The sequence below is a fragment of the Melanostigma gelatinosum genome (genome assembly GCF_949748355.1).
Source record: "Melanostigma gelatinosum genome assembly, chromosome: 8".
Classification (NCBI taxonomy): domain Eukaryota; kingdom Metazoa; phylum Chordata; class Actinopteri; order Perciformes; family Zoarcidae; genus Melanostigma; species Melanostigma gelatinosum.
Window position 1 is genome coordinate 3662990 of NC_136641.1, and position 18029 is coordinate 3681018.

Below are 18029 nucleotides of genomic sequence, written 5' to 3' on the forward strand. Positions count from 1 at the left end.
GAGCTTTCAGTGTGGCAGCCCCCACCCTCTGGAACTCTCTCCCTGCGGTGATCCGCAACATCTCCACTCTGGACGCCTTCAAAAGGGCCCTCAAGTCCCATCTGTTCGCCAAGGCTTTCGGCCCCTAGTTTACGTGTTCTGTTTTTCTGACTGTTTGTCTAAACTGTTTTTGTCTAAACTGTTACTCTTGTAAAGCGGCCTTGGGTCCCCTGAAAGGCGCTATATAAATTAAAGTTATTATTATTATTATTATCCTTCAGACACTTATTGAAGACTGCTTGTCTGCTTCTCTCTGGAATCCCCGTTTAGTTTATGAATATATATCCCTGAATATTTCTCCAGGGAGTGCAGTTTGTGACAGTGTGTGCTCAATGGTAGCTCTGACAGCTAGATGGAGTAGTGGCATTTTTGTACTTGAGTAGGAAGAAATCATTTAAAGGAATAGTTTAACATTATGGGAAGTACACCTTAATACACCTCCAAAATTTGAATTGGAATTGAACTACTACTTGAAAAGAAAAACAGTTAGCAAGTGGAGAAGTATCATTGCGTCCCTTCTTTGAGGATATGTTTATAATAATTTAGACTGTGGTCTTTTCTCCCGAGGAGAGCAAAGGGAGGAGAGGACAAAAACCGGGGCTAGAGCATAGCTGAGACCGGCCGAGTCCTGTTACGTTACCGCTGATGAAAACCCAACATTTACTGACCCGGCTGCTTCAAAATAAAAGCTTTTAAATCACTAAATAATAGGGGACTTTTATTGTGCAGAATTTGCTTTGACATGCTATCCAATAAAAACTATTCTACTGGTACTGCAGGGAGGAGGAGAAAGCAGCAAAAGTAACGTTGAATTTAAAGGAAGCAAAATGTGTTAATCCACCGTTTTACAGCCGTTCCTTTGACCCCTAAATGTGTCTGATCACTATCCGATCAGGTGCCGATCCAAGGGGCCTCTAAACCTCTCCATCTGGATCACAGTGGTAACCCTGGATGCATTTCCACATTTCTGTGTAGGAGTCAAAGACCCTGAGCCGACAGAGCCGCTGGGCCCCGTGGTGGCAGACAACGCATCCAGGCAGCACCGCTACGTCAGTGGTCAGTACTTCTTTGAGTATCTGGTGGTGGTCAGCCTCAAGAAGACCAAAGATGGCAGCAGCTACGAACCTCAGATCACCTACCAGTTTCCCAAGGTCAGTTTGATGGTGGAACGTCCGGTAGGTGAGCCTAACAAAGCAAACCTGGAGTGTTTTTCGCCGTTAATGTGTCCTTCTCGCGCTGTCACGAGCCTCTTGTCCATGAGTAGATGAAAGCTTCCTTCTGCACGTTGATACGGTTGGCTGGTGTAGGTGGGAAGAGAGAAAATAGTTCCACCACGAAACTGCTCACAAAAAGGTCTGTGAATTATCTTGAGTAACCGAGTCATTGTTTCCTGAAAGAGACATTGATGTTGAGTTTTTCAAATGTATTTTGTTGGCGAGTGCCATCGAGTCCCATTCTACTGAATAAAAGGCACACACCTCTACGGCCGATATCTCCAACACTAAGCAACTCACACCAAAACTATCTCGACTGATAAGCACCACTACAGGTAAGAGGAAACATGCCATTTAGATGTTCAGGGTGAACTGTCCCTTTGTTTCTTCTGATTCAAAATGTTGTCATTCTGACCCGTTGGCCTCGGTTGGTCGGTCACAATGGTTTTCCACAGAGGTCAGCTTGGATTCATGCACCATAATTCATGTGGCATAATTCAAGCTGACCAAATCCTTTGATCTGTTGCTTTGGTATTATATTGCTTTGAAGGTACAGTGTGGATATTATGAGTGGTTTGTATCCATGAAATGCATCAGCACAACAAATTATAGAGGAGAAGAAGACTGCAAGCTGATGTAAACCTTACAGGACACAGAATTTAAAAGGTACCTCCATAGTCTGTTTGTTACCTGTGTCGTAGCCTCGTCCAAAAATAACTAAATCATCATCTTAGCGATGAGTATAAAATCAGACACAGCCACTTGAGCTGAGGTTTCTTGGGGAAAAAAATCAAGAGATGTTCATATTCTGTAGTGTGCGTCTGAGAAAACCTGAACGTTTTTTAAAGAACAGACGTGTGTCGTGTTTTGCTTTCAGAGAGATGGGATGGCGAAGTTTCAGAAGGAGGAGGAGGAGAAGACACTAAAGGCGATCACTCTCTTTTGTTTCCCAGAGGGCATCAACTGGGCTCCTTTAACAGAATACCACAGGTACAACTGCTCCTCTGCCAGCTGCTTCGTCACTTTGATAACTTTGATTCCTGTGTCCATGGTTCAGTTCAGTGTTTGTTATCTCCTTTCCCTTTATGTTTTCCAGTGAGACTTTCTCCTTCGTTCTGACTGAGGTTGATGGCAGCAGAAGAAACGGATACTGCAGGAGGTTACTGGTCAGTGTGCAGACTGAAGTTGTCTTCACTGTGTCACCATTTGCATCTCATTCTCCAGTGTTCACTGAATAAACCTCTCCTGTCTTTCTCCGATCTGCAGCCTGGAGGGAAAGGAGCTCGACCTCCGGAGGCTTACTGTATCATCAGCACGCTGGCTTGTTTCGGCCTCTTCTCCAAGGTGTGTTCGGAAACTCGAAAAATGTGAATTAGTAATCAAGTAGGTCAGGGGTGTCAAACTCATTTTCACTCTGGGGCCACATCAGCATCACGGTCGCCCTCAAAGGGCCGGTTGTAAATGTAACCACTCCTAACATATTTAGTTTAGTTTCCCGGGATATCTGTGACTTCCACAACACGTACTAAGCAGTTGAACGGCTTTCAGGGCGATAAGCCCCGCCCCCTCTCCGACGTCCAGTGCGAATGAACACAAATAGCCCCCGGTGAGACCGGCGGCGCGAATGGCTCAACTCAAAGTTTTTTTATACTCAAACATCTCCGCTCGATGTGAACTTTGAATTGGAACAGTACTTGGGCTGAGACTGATGACGTTTCACAAGTCCACGAGTTTACAAGTGCAGAGAAGTACGCATGTTGAGAACGAAAGTTACGAACGTAACTACGGTTCTATGAATCCTGGATGACCGCCAGAGGCAGTGCTTAACACTGGATGTATCCCGTCTCGCGCATGCGCAGGTCGAATATTTATATCAACAAAGTCACGTGTGACCTCGGATGACCACCGTCATCTATAAGTTCCGGTGTCATCCTGAGCTCAGTCCTATGGAATCTTCTCGCGAGTTCACGGGATTCCGAGTGACCAAGAACTCTGGCGGTCATCCAGGATTCATAGAACCGTAGTTACGTTCGTAACTTTCGTTCTATTTCATCCTTACTGACCGCCAGAGGCAGTGCTTAACACTGGATGACTTATACCAAAAGAGTCACGAGGAAGCACAGTAACTACCCCTTATAGCCCCGGCAGAGAAAATTGGCCAAGAACCCTCCCCAGTGGGTGAGGGTCGGCAACGTTAACTCTGTAGTGTTTGGTGAATGTGCTCGGTGATGCCCATGAGGCCGCCGCACATGTATCCCCCACAGGTACACCACTCAGGCTTGCCCTCGGTGTGGAGACACTCTTGGTAGTGACCCTTCACCCCGGATGGCCGAGCGCAGCCGCTCGCCTTGTATGTACCGGCAATGGCCTCCACTATCCAGTGGGACAGGTGCCGTTTTTCCTTTTTTTTCTTAAAAAGGAGCACAGCCCTTCTTAGGCTCACCATAACTGACTATGCAGGCGGTGGCTTCCATATAAGCTCTGAGGGCCCACACTGGGCACAGCAGCCTTGACCTCTCCTCTCCCGATGGGGGAGGGGGGGGTCAACTTTGCCAGCTGGATAGGCCGGTTTATATGTGAACGTATCCACCCCCTTGGGAGAAACACTGCCTTAGGCCAGAAAGTGACACCCAAGCCCTCTGAGTTCCACCTCAGACATGATTCTTCCACTGATAGGGCATGCAGCTCGCCCCCACATTGAGCTGAATTGACAGCAAGGAGAAAACCGTCTTGCTGATAGCCATCTAGGCTCCGCCTGTGCCAGGGGTTCAAAAGGACAAGCATAAGCTGTCCAGTACCAAGGGTAGGTCCCATGCAGGGGAGACCGGCCCTTATCCAGGAGAGACTGTAGAAACTCAGTACAGCAGGCACGGGGCGCTGTACTGGGACCTTGTTCTGAGCCGCACACTAGTCGGAGAACAGCTTCCACCTGTTTCTTGTACTGCAGGCAGGTAGACCGCGCACTGGCATTCAGAATAGTCCGTCAGACTGGTTCTATGCAGCCACTCAGCATCCGGTCGGGCCCTCCCGTGACCCCTAATTGAAGGCGGCAGGGATTGGAACGCCAAATCCGACCCTCTAGTTGTGACAGGAGATCCCTCCTGTCGGGGAAGAACTCTGACAAGCTTATAGCAAAAGCAGAGGGACTGGTGGAAAGGCATAAAGAAGATCCTCTGGCCACGTGTGAGCCAGGGCATCTTGACCCAGAGGGCTGGTCCTCTCCGTCAGGGAGACCCAGTGGGGGCAGTGGGTCGACACGTCTGGATGCAGCCGCCACTCTCCCGGTGGAGGCTTGTAACGGAACAGGAAAACCACAACCTTGTTCCATTCTCCTGGTGGGTACATTGCCCACAGGCTGGTCAGGCGAGGGGCCTCCCAAGTCAGAAGGCCACGGTGATCCCCGTAGCAACTTCTGCAGATCTGGTGCCCCATCGATAGTTCATGGGAAATCACAGCAGAGGTGCTGTCCACCGGACAAGCACATGCTTTCCCTTCAACATGGAAGAAAGTGCTCGAGCGCTAGCTCTAGAACCTGGACCTGCGGTCTTTCAGCAGACAACTGCCCCCAGGCTGTCCCGTTCTGTCACCCTGCACCCGCCTTGAGAGGCAGGTAACTGTTGTGACAATCTCCTGGTGGAATGGAACCGAGCCCCTGGGGCTCGGTTCCTGGGACACTGTTCGCCAGATATGCACTCCCTCCATGGGGATAGTGAATAGATGAATAGACACTGTTTCGATAATATTATTGCCCTGTATCTGTGCCACTTGGCATCCAAGTGAAGGCTGTTCAGCCATCCGCACTGGGGCGACAGACAGGCCCTCATAGGGCCACCCTAATGAAGGTTATGCTCTGAGAAGGGCTCAGGTAGCTCCTCTCCATGTTCACCTTGAGGCCTACCGGGCCACGTGAGAGAAGGCGAGCAGTGTCCTGTGGCGCCTGAAGCCGGGACGGCGCCTAGGTCAGCCAGTCGTCTAAGTACGGCAGTATGTTCACGCCCTGCGATTGCAGGGGGAAAGGACAGCAGTAACACACTGTGGACACCCATGGGGAGATGGGAGAGTCCGAATGGAAGCACCCAGGACTGAAAGTTGTGGTGATGCACCATGGGAACAGGCGTCGATAGACGTGAACCACTCTCCCTTGGAAATCCGCTGATGGGAGAAAGAACCCTGACAGCCGGCCTGGAGACATCTCCTGGCACCCCTGCCGGGGGGGACGGGGACGTAAGTAGGGTTGTATAGGTAGCGGTCCGGCCTCTCAGCAGGACGCCGAGGCCTGTTGCGCTACTAGGGTAAGCTGGAGGCTGAGAAACGGCCTTGTGGGCCAAAAGTGGGACCCCTAGGTCTGGGGGTGCAGGCATGTCCCTGCAAAGACCAGAGAACTGCTGCCAGGTCTGGCTAGCTCTAACAGTCCGCTGAAGCGCCTGTACAGCAGCTGACTCGAACAGCTCACCAGGCTCCACTGGGACAGTATGGAGGGTCCTCCTACATGTCTCAGATAGGGGTGACTGCGCCAGCCAAACCTGGCGGCGAGTCTGACCCAGGGTGGACATCATACATCCACGTTCCCTCGATATGAGCGCAAACGCCTGCAATGAAGCATCACTGAGCAGAAGCGTCGAAGTAGCCCGCTGCAGAGAATCTGCGAGGGAAAGCATGAGGTGGGAGAGGGAGTTGTCGATACGGTGCACAGCGCTGCTGTGTCCTAAGCCCTGGATAGCAGGTCATCTTTGACCCGACATTGGGTCGAGGGCACCTGGCATCGGGCCTCAGAGTCTCCTCAGGGGAAACTGATGGACGCCATAGTCGTCTAACTGGCTGGCATACGTGCAAGGCCAGATTTGCCACCTCCTGCATGGTCTGATGTAAGGCGGGAGAGAGCCCTGGTGTCTCCACCATGCACGCAACTCCCTCAGATATTCCTCGGAGGGAGGAACAGAAAAGGTGGTGAGGGCGGGAAGGTGCCTGAAGAAGGCACTCACAGGTGGATGTTCCAGCTGCTGTGTATGCCCGGCGTGCAAGCGCCATACAAATGACCAGGGTAGGTTGGTCTGGATTCAGCTGCCCTGACAGGGGGAGGTAGCCCTCCCGCATCAGGTGTTCCACTTCGGCCAGCCTAGCAGACCTTACTGCTCAAGGCGTGATGCCGCAGGTCCTGCCTGGGTTCTCCCTGCTAGGGCAAGAGGTCAGGGCCGTCCTCCGGCTGAAGAGGAGCTATACAGGTCCTACAGCCGGGAGAGTTTAACATGGCCGCGATTCTGGTGGAACCCTTGTCCCACTAGTTTATGCGGAATTCCAAATCAGTCCGAGCGGGAGCGCTCTGCTGAATGTTAAGAGAACAGGCAGGGGGCAGTCAGTGGCGAGTGATCCTTCGGACACTCTTCCCTTAGCCAGCCGCTGCGGATATTGGTGACCCACCAGTTAGCCTGAGCGAGAGCACTCTGCAACTGTGGAAACAGGTCAGGCAAAGTCCTTATAGTGAGAGGGGCGAGGGCACTCTCTAAGCCCACTCTCTTCACTAAGATAGTTGCTGCAGATATTAGTGTCCCCCCAGTTAGCTTGAGCGAGAGCACTCTGTTACCGTAAAAAACGGACAAAACAGAACACAGTCCGTACAGTGAGGGGGGAGCGAGGCCACTCTTCACTAAGATAGTTGCTGCCGATATTGGTGTCCCACCAGTTAGCTTGAGCGAGAGCACTCTGCCACTGTGGAAACAGGTCAGGCAAAGTCCTTATAGTGAGAGGGGCGAGGACACTCTTCACTAAACTAATTGCTGCAGATATTGGTGTCCCACCAGTTAGCTTGAGCGAGAGCACTCTGCCACTGTGGAAACAGGCCAGGCAAGTCCTTATAGTGAGAGGGGAGCGAGGACACTCTTCACTAAGCTAGTTGCTGCAGATATTGGTGTCCCACCAGTTAGCTTGAGCGAGAGCACTCTGCTACTGTGAAAAACTGACAAAAAGAACACAGTCCTCACAGTGAGAGGGGAGCGAGGACACTCTTCCCTAAGACAGCTGCTGCAGATATTGGTGTCCCACCAGTTAGCTTGAGCGAGAGCACTCTGCCACTGTGGAACAGGTCAGGAAAACAGTCCTCATAGTGAGAGGGGAGCGAGGACACTCTTCACTTGGATAGTTGCTGCAGATATTGGTGCCCCACCAGTTAGCTTGAGCGAGAGCACTCTGCTACTGTGAAAATGGACAAAAACAAACCACAGTCCTTACAGTGCGAGGCACTTGGACAGGTGCTGTAACTCTTGGTGTGCTACCAGTTAGCCTGAGCGAGGGCACTCTGCTAACTGATATCCGCTACCGATATGTCCATAATGTTTACAACAATCAATGGACACACCGAGTATTAGCTTAGTCTAGTTAGCCGGAGCGAACTCGACAGCCGTAATGCGTAAAAACCATCAATGGGCACAACCTCAATGTTGATTTAGTATAACTAGCATTCACCGAGTTAGCCTGAGCGAGCACATTCCGCTAACTGTGATCGTTGTAATGCTACAAAGTTGATGGCCACAGCCCCAGTACCAGCTTTGTTTAGCTAGTTTCCCACTGAGTTAACCTGAGCGAGGACGCTCTGTTAACTGTGACAGCTCTGTTAACTGTGACAGCCGTAAGGATACAAAGTTGATGGACGCAGTCCCAGTATCAGCTTTTGTTTAGCTAGTTTCCCACTGAGTTAACCTGAGCGAGGACGCTCTGTTAACTGTGACAGCTGTAAGGATACAAAGTTGATGGCTACAGCCCCAGTATCAGCTTTGTTTAGCTAGTTTTCCACTGAGTTAACCTGAGCGGGGACGCTCTGTTAACTGTGACAGCCGTAAGGATACAAAGTTGATGGCTACAGCCCCAGTATCAGCTTTGTTTAGCTAGTTTTCCACTGAGTTAACCTGAGCGAGGACGCTCTGTTAACTGTGACAGCTGTAAGGATACAAAGTTGATGGCTACAGCCCCAGTATCAGCTTTGTTTAGCTAGTTTTCCACTGAGTTAACCTGAGCGAGGACGCTCTGTTAACTGTGACAGCCGTAAGGATACAAAGTTGATGGACGCAGTCCCAGTATCAGCTTTTGTTTAGCTAGTTTTCCACTGAGTTAACCTGAGCGAGGACGCTCTGTTAACTGTGACAGCTGTAAGGATACAAAGTTGATGGCTACAGCCCCAGTATCAGCTTTGTTTAGCTAGTTTTCCACTGAGTTAACCTGAGCGAGGACGCTCTGTTAACTGTGACAGCCGTAAGGATACAAAGTTGATGGACGCAGTCCCAGTATCAGCTTTGTTTAGCTAGTCTCCCACTGAGTTAACCTGAGCGAGGACGCTCTGTTAACTGTGACAGCTCTGTTAACTGTGACAGCCGTAAGGATACAAAGTTGATGGACGCAGTCCCAGTATCAGCTTTTGTTTAGCTAGTTTCCCACAGAGTTAACCTGAGCGAGGACGCTCTGTTAACTGTGACAGCTGTAAGGATACAAAGTTGATGGCTACAGCCCCAGTATCAGCTTTGTTTAGCTAGTTTTCCACTGAGTTAACCTGAGCGAGGACGCTCTGTTAACTGTGACAGCCGTAAGGTTTACAAAGTTGATGGACGCAGTCCCAGCTAGCATCCAAGTTAGCCTGAGTGAAGACACTGCTAACTGCGAATTACGTCAGATGTAAAGATTAAATCTCCATGTACACAACGCCAATGCGGACTAGTGTCTCACAAAGTTTGCCTGAGCAGGAACACTCTGCTAACTGTGATAGCCGTAACACTGTGAAGGGCGGGCCGACAGCGTAATTCTACGCTCTCGTTAGCGCGCCACTCGATTACTAGAGCGGAAGCGCTCTGCCAACCGTGGAACAAACAACTGTTATAGAAAACAACGTTAATCGATCTTACCGATTGCTGTCATCACGACTTAGCTGACCCTTATCAGACTGGTGACGACCGATGATAGGGGCGTCCACCAGTCCGGGGCTCGATGTCCGAACGGCGAACACACCGTTCCCTCCGAAGAGGGACAGCTCGTCGCAGCCTTTGGAGGGCGAGAGAACCGCAACTCCGACCGGTAGTCACAAGGCTACAGCGACGAGCTCTAATATGTCTTGATCGTAGACACATCCTTGTTTAAGCTACCATGGTAGCTAACCTGCGACGCGAGAAGAAAAAAAGGACTGAGCTCAGGATGACACCGGAACTTATAGATGACGGTGGTCATCCGAGGTCACACGTGACTTTGTTGATATAAATATTCGACCTGCGCATGCGCGAGACGGGATACATCCAGTGTTAAGCACTGCCTCTGGCGGTCAGTAAGGATGAAATAGAAAGGCACGATCACTTGTTGGAAATCCTCTTTATGGGTTGTTGCATCTCCTGTCCACCTGTTGTGATCGTTTTAATGTCGGCACACAGACAACATGCTATCTCATCACTTCGACTTTCTATCTCATAATTTCGACCATGGGGATATTTTTATTTTCACATCTAACTTTTAATTTTTGTAAAAAAAAAAATAATAATAAAAATAATTTTTTTATTTATTTTTATTTTTTTGCTGGCGGATTCGCGGGCCACATAAAATGACGTGGCGGGCCGGATGCGGCCCGCGGGCCGTATGTTTGACACCCCTGAAGTAGGTGTATTGTGTCAGTGGCTTTACCTTAAGCTCCAAGATCAACAGCTGTTCATGCTTTGTTTATCACCCAGAATGGAGAGCCCTTGATCACGATCGATCGTTGACTTGTGAGATTTAGGGAAATGACATCTTGCCAAACTAGGTGGGTGGGGTCTGTCTGCTTCATGGGTGTATGAAGAGAACTGGATACAGCGTTGGAGGCGGCGCCCAGCTCTTTCCTATGAAAGTTGTTAAGTGGCACATGAAGCAAAGAAAGTTTGAATTACAAGTACAGAAGTCTGATAAAATGACCTGAATCTTCCGGTGATATTCAGCATCCATGAGCCCATAGAGCAAGCTTCCTTTAGCCCCGCCTCCCAACCCTCGGTCCAGCCTCCTTCTCATTCACATGAATGGAGGAAGTAAAAAAGTTCTGGTTTCGGGTATTTCTTCCTAAAATGTCTTTTAGTTATAACTTGTGACTTGGATAAGTTCACCAAATATAATTTGGGCTCGGTAGATTGAGAACAAGGAAAAATGTATGCTAGCGCCTTGCCTTCCATTTTGGAATGTTGTGGAGACGTTCATTTCTGAAAAATGCAAAATGTCAATAGAAACAACACAATGCCGGCACTTCTTTTCTAGCTCACAAAATGGCATTTTTTGCTGGAGGAAACCAAACTAAAACATTGAATTACTTCCTGGTTTTGTGCTGATGTCGTAGACTTGTACTTTGTGTGGAAATATGGTAATCAATGTTTTAAAAATCAGAACCAGCAGGTCAGACCAAAATCAAAACAGAAAGTTGATTTGGCCACCAAAATAGCAATTTAATTTATTGTGATACTGTCAGAAACTGCAGTGCAGTATAAATTGGGAGGACGATAGCAGGAAAACAAAGTGGTTCGGCATGTGGTGGCTTCATTTTCAACATTTGCACAGATTTTTTTTGAATGAATCAACGATTTGGTAGTGACAATAGAAAACAAAGACTAACAGAACTGTGTTTGTGTTTTATGAAATGTAAAGCTGATCCCATTTATTAATGCATTCATGCACCATAAGCACTCAGCTCACTGCAGTAAAACATTCAGTGACTTGCTGAGTTGTTGCATTTTTATATTTACTTAACCTTCATACTTGTATATCTGGAAAAATGCATCAGACTCAAGTTCCTCTGTACGATATTCAGAGCATTAATATAGCGGTAAACAACCAGTCACCTGGTCTTGTTAAATAAACCTCAAATGAGACTTTATTTATAAAGCATGAGAGTTAAAGAAGTTTGGATATGTTGGTATTAATCAGTACCGTATCATGACTCTGTGTGCAGATATTTGACGAGGTGGAGAAGCGGCGGCAGATCTCCATGGCCATGATCTACCCATTCATGCAGAAGCTGAGGGAGGCTCCATTCCCAGCTCCGGGACACACTGTGGAGATTAAGAGCTTCATTCCTGAGTCGGGCACTGAGGTCAGACCAACACCCCTCCTTATACTCATAGATGACCAACAGACTGTTTGCTCTTTTCAAGTTTAACTTGGAAGATTCACAGTAGCTCAGGTTTACCGAAGTTTAAAACTAGTTCTGGTGCAACAGAATTATTAGATAAGATGCATATGCTTCTTTTGTTGAGGAGAGAACGAAATGCATCCAATCTGGCGTACGCAACACAATTACATACGGTAATCAGCCCATTGATATTTAAAGGGACCCGCTTTTTATGTTTGGCATCACACCCAGTCAGATGAAGAGATTCAAAGACAACCGATGTTTGATTAAAACTAGTGTTTTATTTTCACACCTCTGACCATTAGTTCTCTGATATTATTTGCTGAAATATCCAAATGAGGCGACATCTTTAAGAAGAAGAAACACGAGCAGTCAGATAGTCAGACGGGAAACAAATCTCCAGGTTAGACCAAGAAAACAGTCAAATGATCACATAGACTGTCTGTTGTAAACATCTTCCTGTACACTACCTACTCTACCTCCAAATAAAATGCTTTAGCTTTAGCTTGTTTCCAACCTGCCTGATTGTCTGACTGCTCGTGTTTCTTTTTTTTTGCCATGTCACCAGTTCTGAGATCTCAGAAGGGATAGAACCGATGGTCAGTACTCAGGATATCTGCCGGTCTTGAAAAGCATTTAATTCATTTTCCAACTATAAAGGCCTTATAATGTATAAAAGGGATAGTTTGGATGTTTTGAAGCGGGGTTATATGAGGCACTTCTCCACAGTCAGTATTTTACTACGGGGGAAGCGGTAACGTAGTTTGGACAACATCAGTTTAAGGGTACTCTATATTTATATTCTATATTTATAATATTTTCACCGCTTTACCTGCCGTCAGAGAGCTGAAACAGAAACACTTCCCCCATCAGGCCACATACCATGTTTCAGCAGCCATCACAAGTGTTGACTGATGCTGGCCATTGTTTGTGCTGGAGTTACTGTGGCCAGCCCCCGGGGGGGAAGTGAGGACAAAGACATGGTTCTCCAACCAATGGCTGCATCTCATCCCGTCCTTTAGAGCTAAGCTTTAGTGCCTCGACAATCAGACGGGCGTCAGAGCGACTTGTCAGTTGAGTGATGACATATTTGTGACTGACTCTCCACCAGATCATCAGTCTGACCCGGCCGTTGGATTCCTGGCTGGAGCACGTGAACTTCCACACGCTGTTCGACTGCCTGACAGACGAGGAGGTGTTGCTGGTGTTTGCCGCCACCGTCCTGGAGAGACGGATCGTCTTCATCGCTGATGAACTGGGGTATGACACACTCACACAGACCTGATCAACCTCATTCATGCATCGCTTGAGTACCAAACGTCCTGCACAAAGTGAAGAGCAGAATATGTTTGGAACTGGACGGTGTGACTGCATTTCATTCTAATGGAGTCAATCACAAATCAGACCTCCACTGGAGGCATTTTAGACGTGGAGCGTCTTCAAGCAGTCTGTTATTCATCGCTGTGTGGAGTAAAGCTTTTAAAGGGATAGTTCAAGCGGAGTTGTATTAAGTTCTTCTCCATAGTCAGTGTATTACTACACTAGATGGAGTTTGTAAAAAACCAAACAGGAGTTCCAGCACGAAAGCAAAGTCATGCACTTCTGTGGACGTATTTTAGACACCTAAAATATCTGTATCAGTTTAAGGGTACGCTATATTTATAGTATTTTTACCACTTCACCTTGCCACCAGACTGAAGCTGTGATATCTATCTATGCTCTCTTTGAAACGCAGTGCCAGTTTGCCTCCTCCTGCCCTTTGATTAGTCAGTATGCAGGCTAAAGAACATTGATATTTCAAACTACCAATGCACACAGGAGGAGCTGCTCACAGCTGGAAAACAAACTGCAGTGTGGCTTGTAAACCAAAAATAACAGTTAAATCTTTGGGAAGACATTGAGCTGTCTCTTTGTGACGTTTAACTGACCCTTCGCTAAGTTCTTAAATACAGACTGGCCAATCATAGCGTAGCATCGGCCAGCTCTGACCAGGGTCAGACAAGTCTCCAGATCTGCTCCGTAGACTCTCATCAATAGTTTCAGATGTCCAGGCTGGTGTAGTGGGTCTGGAGCTCGTCCTGGTTAAACGTTGTGTGATAGTGATGCTCGTTACCCAGAGAGGTTAGAAGGACAGATATGTTTCTAAAACACTACGTTTCTACTTGAAAACCTGTGAAGTACATTAGCACAACATTAACTAGTGTTAGCACCTCTATGCAATGCTAGCTACTGAAGGTAAACTGAATGTACACAAGTCCCCGTGTGGACCAACTACAAGGTGTGGAACAGTAGTGGTGAGGTGCCAGTTTGCCTCCTCTTGCCCTTGAGCAAGGCACCGAACCCCCAACTGCTCTGGGGGCTCTGTGGGCCCCCTCACTCCCCCTCACCTCTCTCTGTATTAAGGTCTGTGTGTAGTTCCTGTTTGTGCATGTGTGTCTGACTGATGTTTCACTGAATGGACATTACATAGAATGAGTTTATTACAGGACCGTTATCCAACCCTTTCAATGTTTTATTGGCCTCTATCATTTGACAGCTTTCCATTATTCTAACACTGTCTTTTCTCAGAAATGGTATGATGGTGTGTACTCTGTTGGAAAATGATTTGTTTGGAAGCCGATTGGCTGATCTGGTGACCCTGGCATTGTCATTGAAGGAACCCGTGCTTGTAATTACATTGCAGCTCAAATACAGAGAATAACTGAAGTAACTTGAGTTCATGATGAAACGGACTGACCCATCAAACCTGGACAGTTAGTTAGAATCAGTTCTGATATCGGCTCCCTTGTCTCCCCACAGCACATTATCCCAAGTCATCCATGCCGTAGCAGCCCTTCTTTACCCCTTCATCTGGCAGCACACCTTGATCTCCATCGTTCCGCAGATCCTGATCGACGTAGTGTGTGCGCCCACCCCCTACCTGCTGGGAGTCCAGAAATGCCTGCTGGACCAGGTCACCGACCAGAGCGACGTGAGTTGTGATGGAGGACACAACCAAAGCGTTGCTTCACTTCTACAGAGACAGTGATTGTGTATTAGAACAGCATTACTGGTGAAAGCTTTCTTTCTTCTGTCGGTGACAGCTTCTGGTGGTCGACTTGTCTGTGGATAAAAAGGAGACCTTCATTGCTTCAGTAAGTGTCGTATGAACAAAAATGTAAAGTCTTTTGGTTATGAATTGTAATTTTGAAATTAAATTAAAACATTTGTGTGAAATTGTTTTCCAGGTTGGTGATGAAAGTGCAATTCTGCCCCCGAAGCTCCAGACTGAAATACTAGAGGCACTAAGAACCAGAAAAAAAACATCAAGTGAGTCGAGTGCAACCCAAATCAAACGCAGGTGTATCAGTAAGGAGCAGAAGAGTAGTTTTCTGTCCTTTGTTTCAGCGGTGGAGGAGATGAATCGGGTCGTGTCGGAAGCCTTCCTGCACTTCTTTGTGAAAACAGTCGGCCATTACAGCTCGTACGTGAAATACAGCCGAGCTGGACAGCCGGGGGTGTTTGAAAAGAGGAGTTTCTATAAGGCCATTGATTCCAAGACCACTCGACACTTTGTCAAGAAGTTCATCCAGACGCAGACGTTTGACCTGTTTATCCAGGAGGTGGAGCAGCAGCAGCCTGGACCGCAGCAAGGTGAGGAATGGCCACCGATCATTTGACTCAAAGACATAAATTAGGTTCAGATTCAATGTAGGCCTGCTGTCAGATCTCTCTGCAGGGAGTTTCAAAAAACTGGCTTCGCACAGCCTCACTCTTCTCAAAATACTAACTAATCATGAAATTTAGATCATTGCGACACTCAGTGCTTCTCCAAATCCTCATTAACGAGGATTAAAACTGACTGGAGAAGTGGCAGCGCAACAGCAAGATCCGATGAAGGACGAATAGCTGTGTCCCAAATCCACCCTCACTCTAATCAGCTTTTCAGAAAGTAGTGTATTCACTCTGGAAAAGTCACAAAAACGGAGTTCACTGAAAAGTATCCACCATGTTTTTCCAGGTGTAGGAAGTGTTTCTTGTCAGCTTGATTCCGTTACTGATCTTCATGTACGACCATTTTTAAAAACCTGATGAAGTTAAATCAGCTTCTACTCATTTTTCGCATCAATGCACAACATTAATAAACAGGAATCCTATAACATGGTGATTAAAGAATTGATAAGATAAGATCATAACAATCCTTTATTAGTCCCACAGCGGGGACATTTTACTCTGTGAAAATCAACCACTGACACGGTTTCTAGATGACCTCGGACATTCTGTGTCTTTTGACGGCAATGTCCTGTCGCTCATCAGTCGACATACGACAATAGCTACGGTATATATCTGAGATGAGCTAATACTGGCTGATGTCTCTACTCAGCGCGTCATTATTCTAACCCTGTCGGAGTATCTACAGGCCAGGGCCAAGGAAGGCTGAGCACCACCACAGAAGTGGGCCTCATATTGTGTGCTCTGCCTGCTGTTAGCGCCTAACGTGATAGAACTTTAACCTTGAACGTTTTCTATCCACAATGCATCTTGGGCGATGTAGTTAACTTTTTTTTACCGTAGTTATTCAAATCTCTGACTGATGACTTATGTAAAGAGATTATGAATGTATTTGGAGAACCCAGAAGCACATTGCAAACACCAACATAAACACATTGTAGCTTCAAAGCTACTAAAGGTTACTGCTCTTGGTTAGCATTCAACAATTACTGTGAAAATCCGAACTTGAACAATTGTACACCTACATAAAAATAGCTGATCATTGAATGAATCCACTCGGCTAGCTAGCTGTATGTAGTCTAGTTATCACATTCGGAACAATACGGTGTTTTACTATCCTGTTAGAGTCTTTCCACTTGAGCTCACATTAAAACAACTCAAGGTTTTTCTTTTCCAGTGCACTGATTCAAGCTCTGGTCCTTTTTCTCCTGCAGGAATATTTCACAAAAAGATCCTTGAATACCAAGAGAAGGAGAAGGAGAAGAAGAAAAAGACAAAGATAAAGAAACACTAGCTCTCGGCGTGGGACCCTAGGTGTATATAGGGGATTCATAGGAAACCATGTGAATGTTGCACTGTGTGTTTGATGTCCCATGTCAGTTTTAGTTTTAAACAAGTGTGTACCAATGTGTGAATTACTGTATGGCTATGTTGCTGCTACTCTGTGAAACACTGGCAGAATGTGTAGGTTCTCAGCCTGTGGCCTGACGAGCAGGGAAATCATTTCACATAAAGATTAGTTTTTTAAGCATTCACCTCCAGTCTCTGATTTCTTCAGGCAGCCGGGCCCCAACGGCTGGACGTCTTTTGTGTCTTACTAACAAATAACTAAGTCCTCTGCTGCAAGACTCATCCTACAGTTAGAGGAGCGGCCTCCTCTGCCTCTGTGGATATTGTCACTTAATGATCAGAATCAGCTTTAACGGCCAAGTAAAGCATGCTGTCTTGCACACTGGAAAATGCAACTAGGTGCAGTAGGACATCCCGTTTTTTTTGGTATACTGTTTTTAACATATGAATTAGGAAAAGCACAACACACTGTTCCGCCTAATGTCACCCTACTGAGCCGTGATTGGCTCGTGGCAAGTACTACTGTGCTGTGATAGGAGGATTATCTGACAGCGGCAATGAGCTTTTCTATAATGAATCACTGAGTTGTTTAATTTTACTTAGAGCGGTTTATTTTCATGCTTCATTGGTTACAATTGAGTGCACATGGGAGAGGTTTGACACAGCCAGACATGTTGAGTTAAGACAACAACCCTACCTGTTTATAAGAATAGAGCTCGGTTTGAGTTCAAATAAAGCTTTTCTGGCAGAAAGCCCTGAAGGACACTTCAGCTAGCAGGCAGTCTGATAAGTGCAATATGATAGTTTGTAGCGATAGTTGACTACTCACAGCAGTAGTACTAGCCAATCACAGCACAGTAGGGCGGGACAAGGTGAAACGCCTTTGGGGAAAATAAGGCGTGGTCTGAACGAGACTGTCCGTGTTGCAACTGGCCCGGCTAGTATTTATGTCGCAGGAGGCGTTCAAAGGTCCTAAACAGTTTGTTAACTCATTGTAAATCGCAAGATAAGGAATTGGTGAATTGACTGGGTTGCTAGCAGGTCCTGGCTCTACACGAGCAGCGGAAGAGACGGTTAGACTGGCGCAAAGGACCCGGGGACTTGAGTAGTGGTGGGACTGGTCAGGTGTGTGGAGTGTTTTGGCCGCGTGATGAAGTAAAACACCTGAGTGGGAATGTGAAATGTTTTCCTAGCAAAAACCTTTAATTCGTTTTAAATGGATGCCATCACTTACTGTCTTTGTTCCCTAAAGAGGTTAAAACGGTCACAGAATGAAACCCTGTGGAAGGCCGGCTGAGGAGAGCCAGGTGTGCAGCGACAGCAGCCCGCTGACACGCCCGCTACCCCGGCCACGGGAGGGGATGCGACCGGATACCGGAAAATGTACAAAGCAAGACAGGAGATTAGCACTACAAAAAGAATACTGTTGTTGTATTAGTATTACTAGCAGTTGTTGTAATAGTAGCTATTTTAAAAATGTAAGTAATTGTTTTAGGTGTAGTAGTCATAAAAAAGCCAATCTATAGTTTGTCATTAAAATGCCATAAAATTGTCATAGAAATAGCAAATTATGAACAGATAAAACATTCAAATGTCAC

The 18029-nt window shown here is 47.0% G+C and overlaps 1 protein-coding gene across 3 annotated transcripts in view; it reads left to right on the forward strand.

Moving 5' to 3' along the window:
- dennd2da (DENN/MADD domain containing 2Da) overlaps positions 1-16616 on the forward strand; it is a 44234-nt gene extending 27618 nt beyond the window's left edge. For 2 of the 3 annotated variants that reach the window (XM_079274411.1, XM_079274413.1), the window contains 10 exons: positions 1015-1190; positions 2131-2243; positions 2350-2419; positions 2520-2597; positions 11191-11331; positions 12482-12630; positions 14170-14341; positions 14454-14504; positions 14598-15003; positions 16296-16616. In XM_079274411.1, the coding sequence (XP_079130537.1) occupies positions 1015-1190; positions 2131-2243; positions 2350-2419; positions 2520-2597; positions 11191-11331; positions 12482-12630; positions 14170-14341; positions 14454-14504; positions 14598-15003; positions 16296-16375 (1436 nt within the window). In that variant the 3' untranslated portion in view covers positions 16376-16616. The remainder of the gene's footprint in view (positions 1-1014; positions 1191-2130; positions 2244-2349; positions 2420-2519; positions 2598-11190; positions 11332-12481; positions 12631-14169; positions 14342-14453; positions 14505-14597; positions 15004-16295) is intronic. The other variant, XM_079274412.1, reaches the window with a different exon arrangement.
- The last annotated feature ends 1413 nt before the right edge of the window (positions 16617-18029 follow it).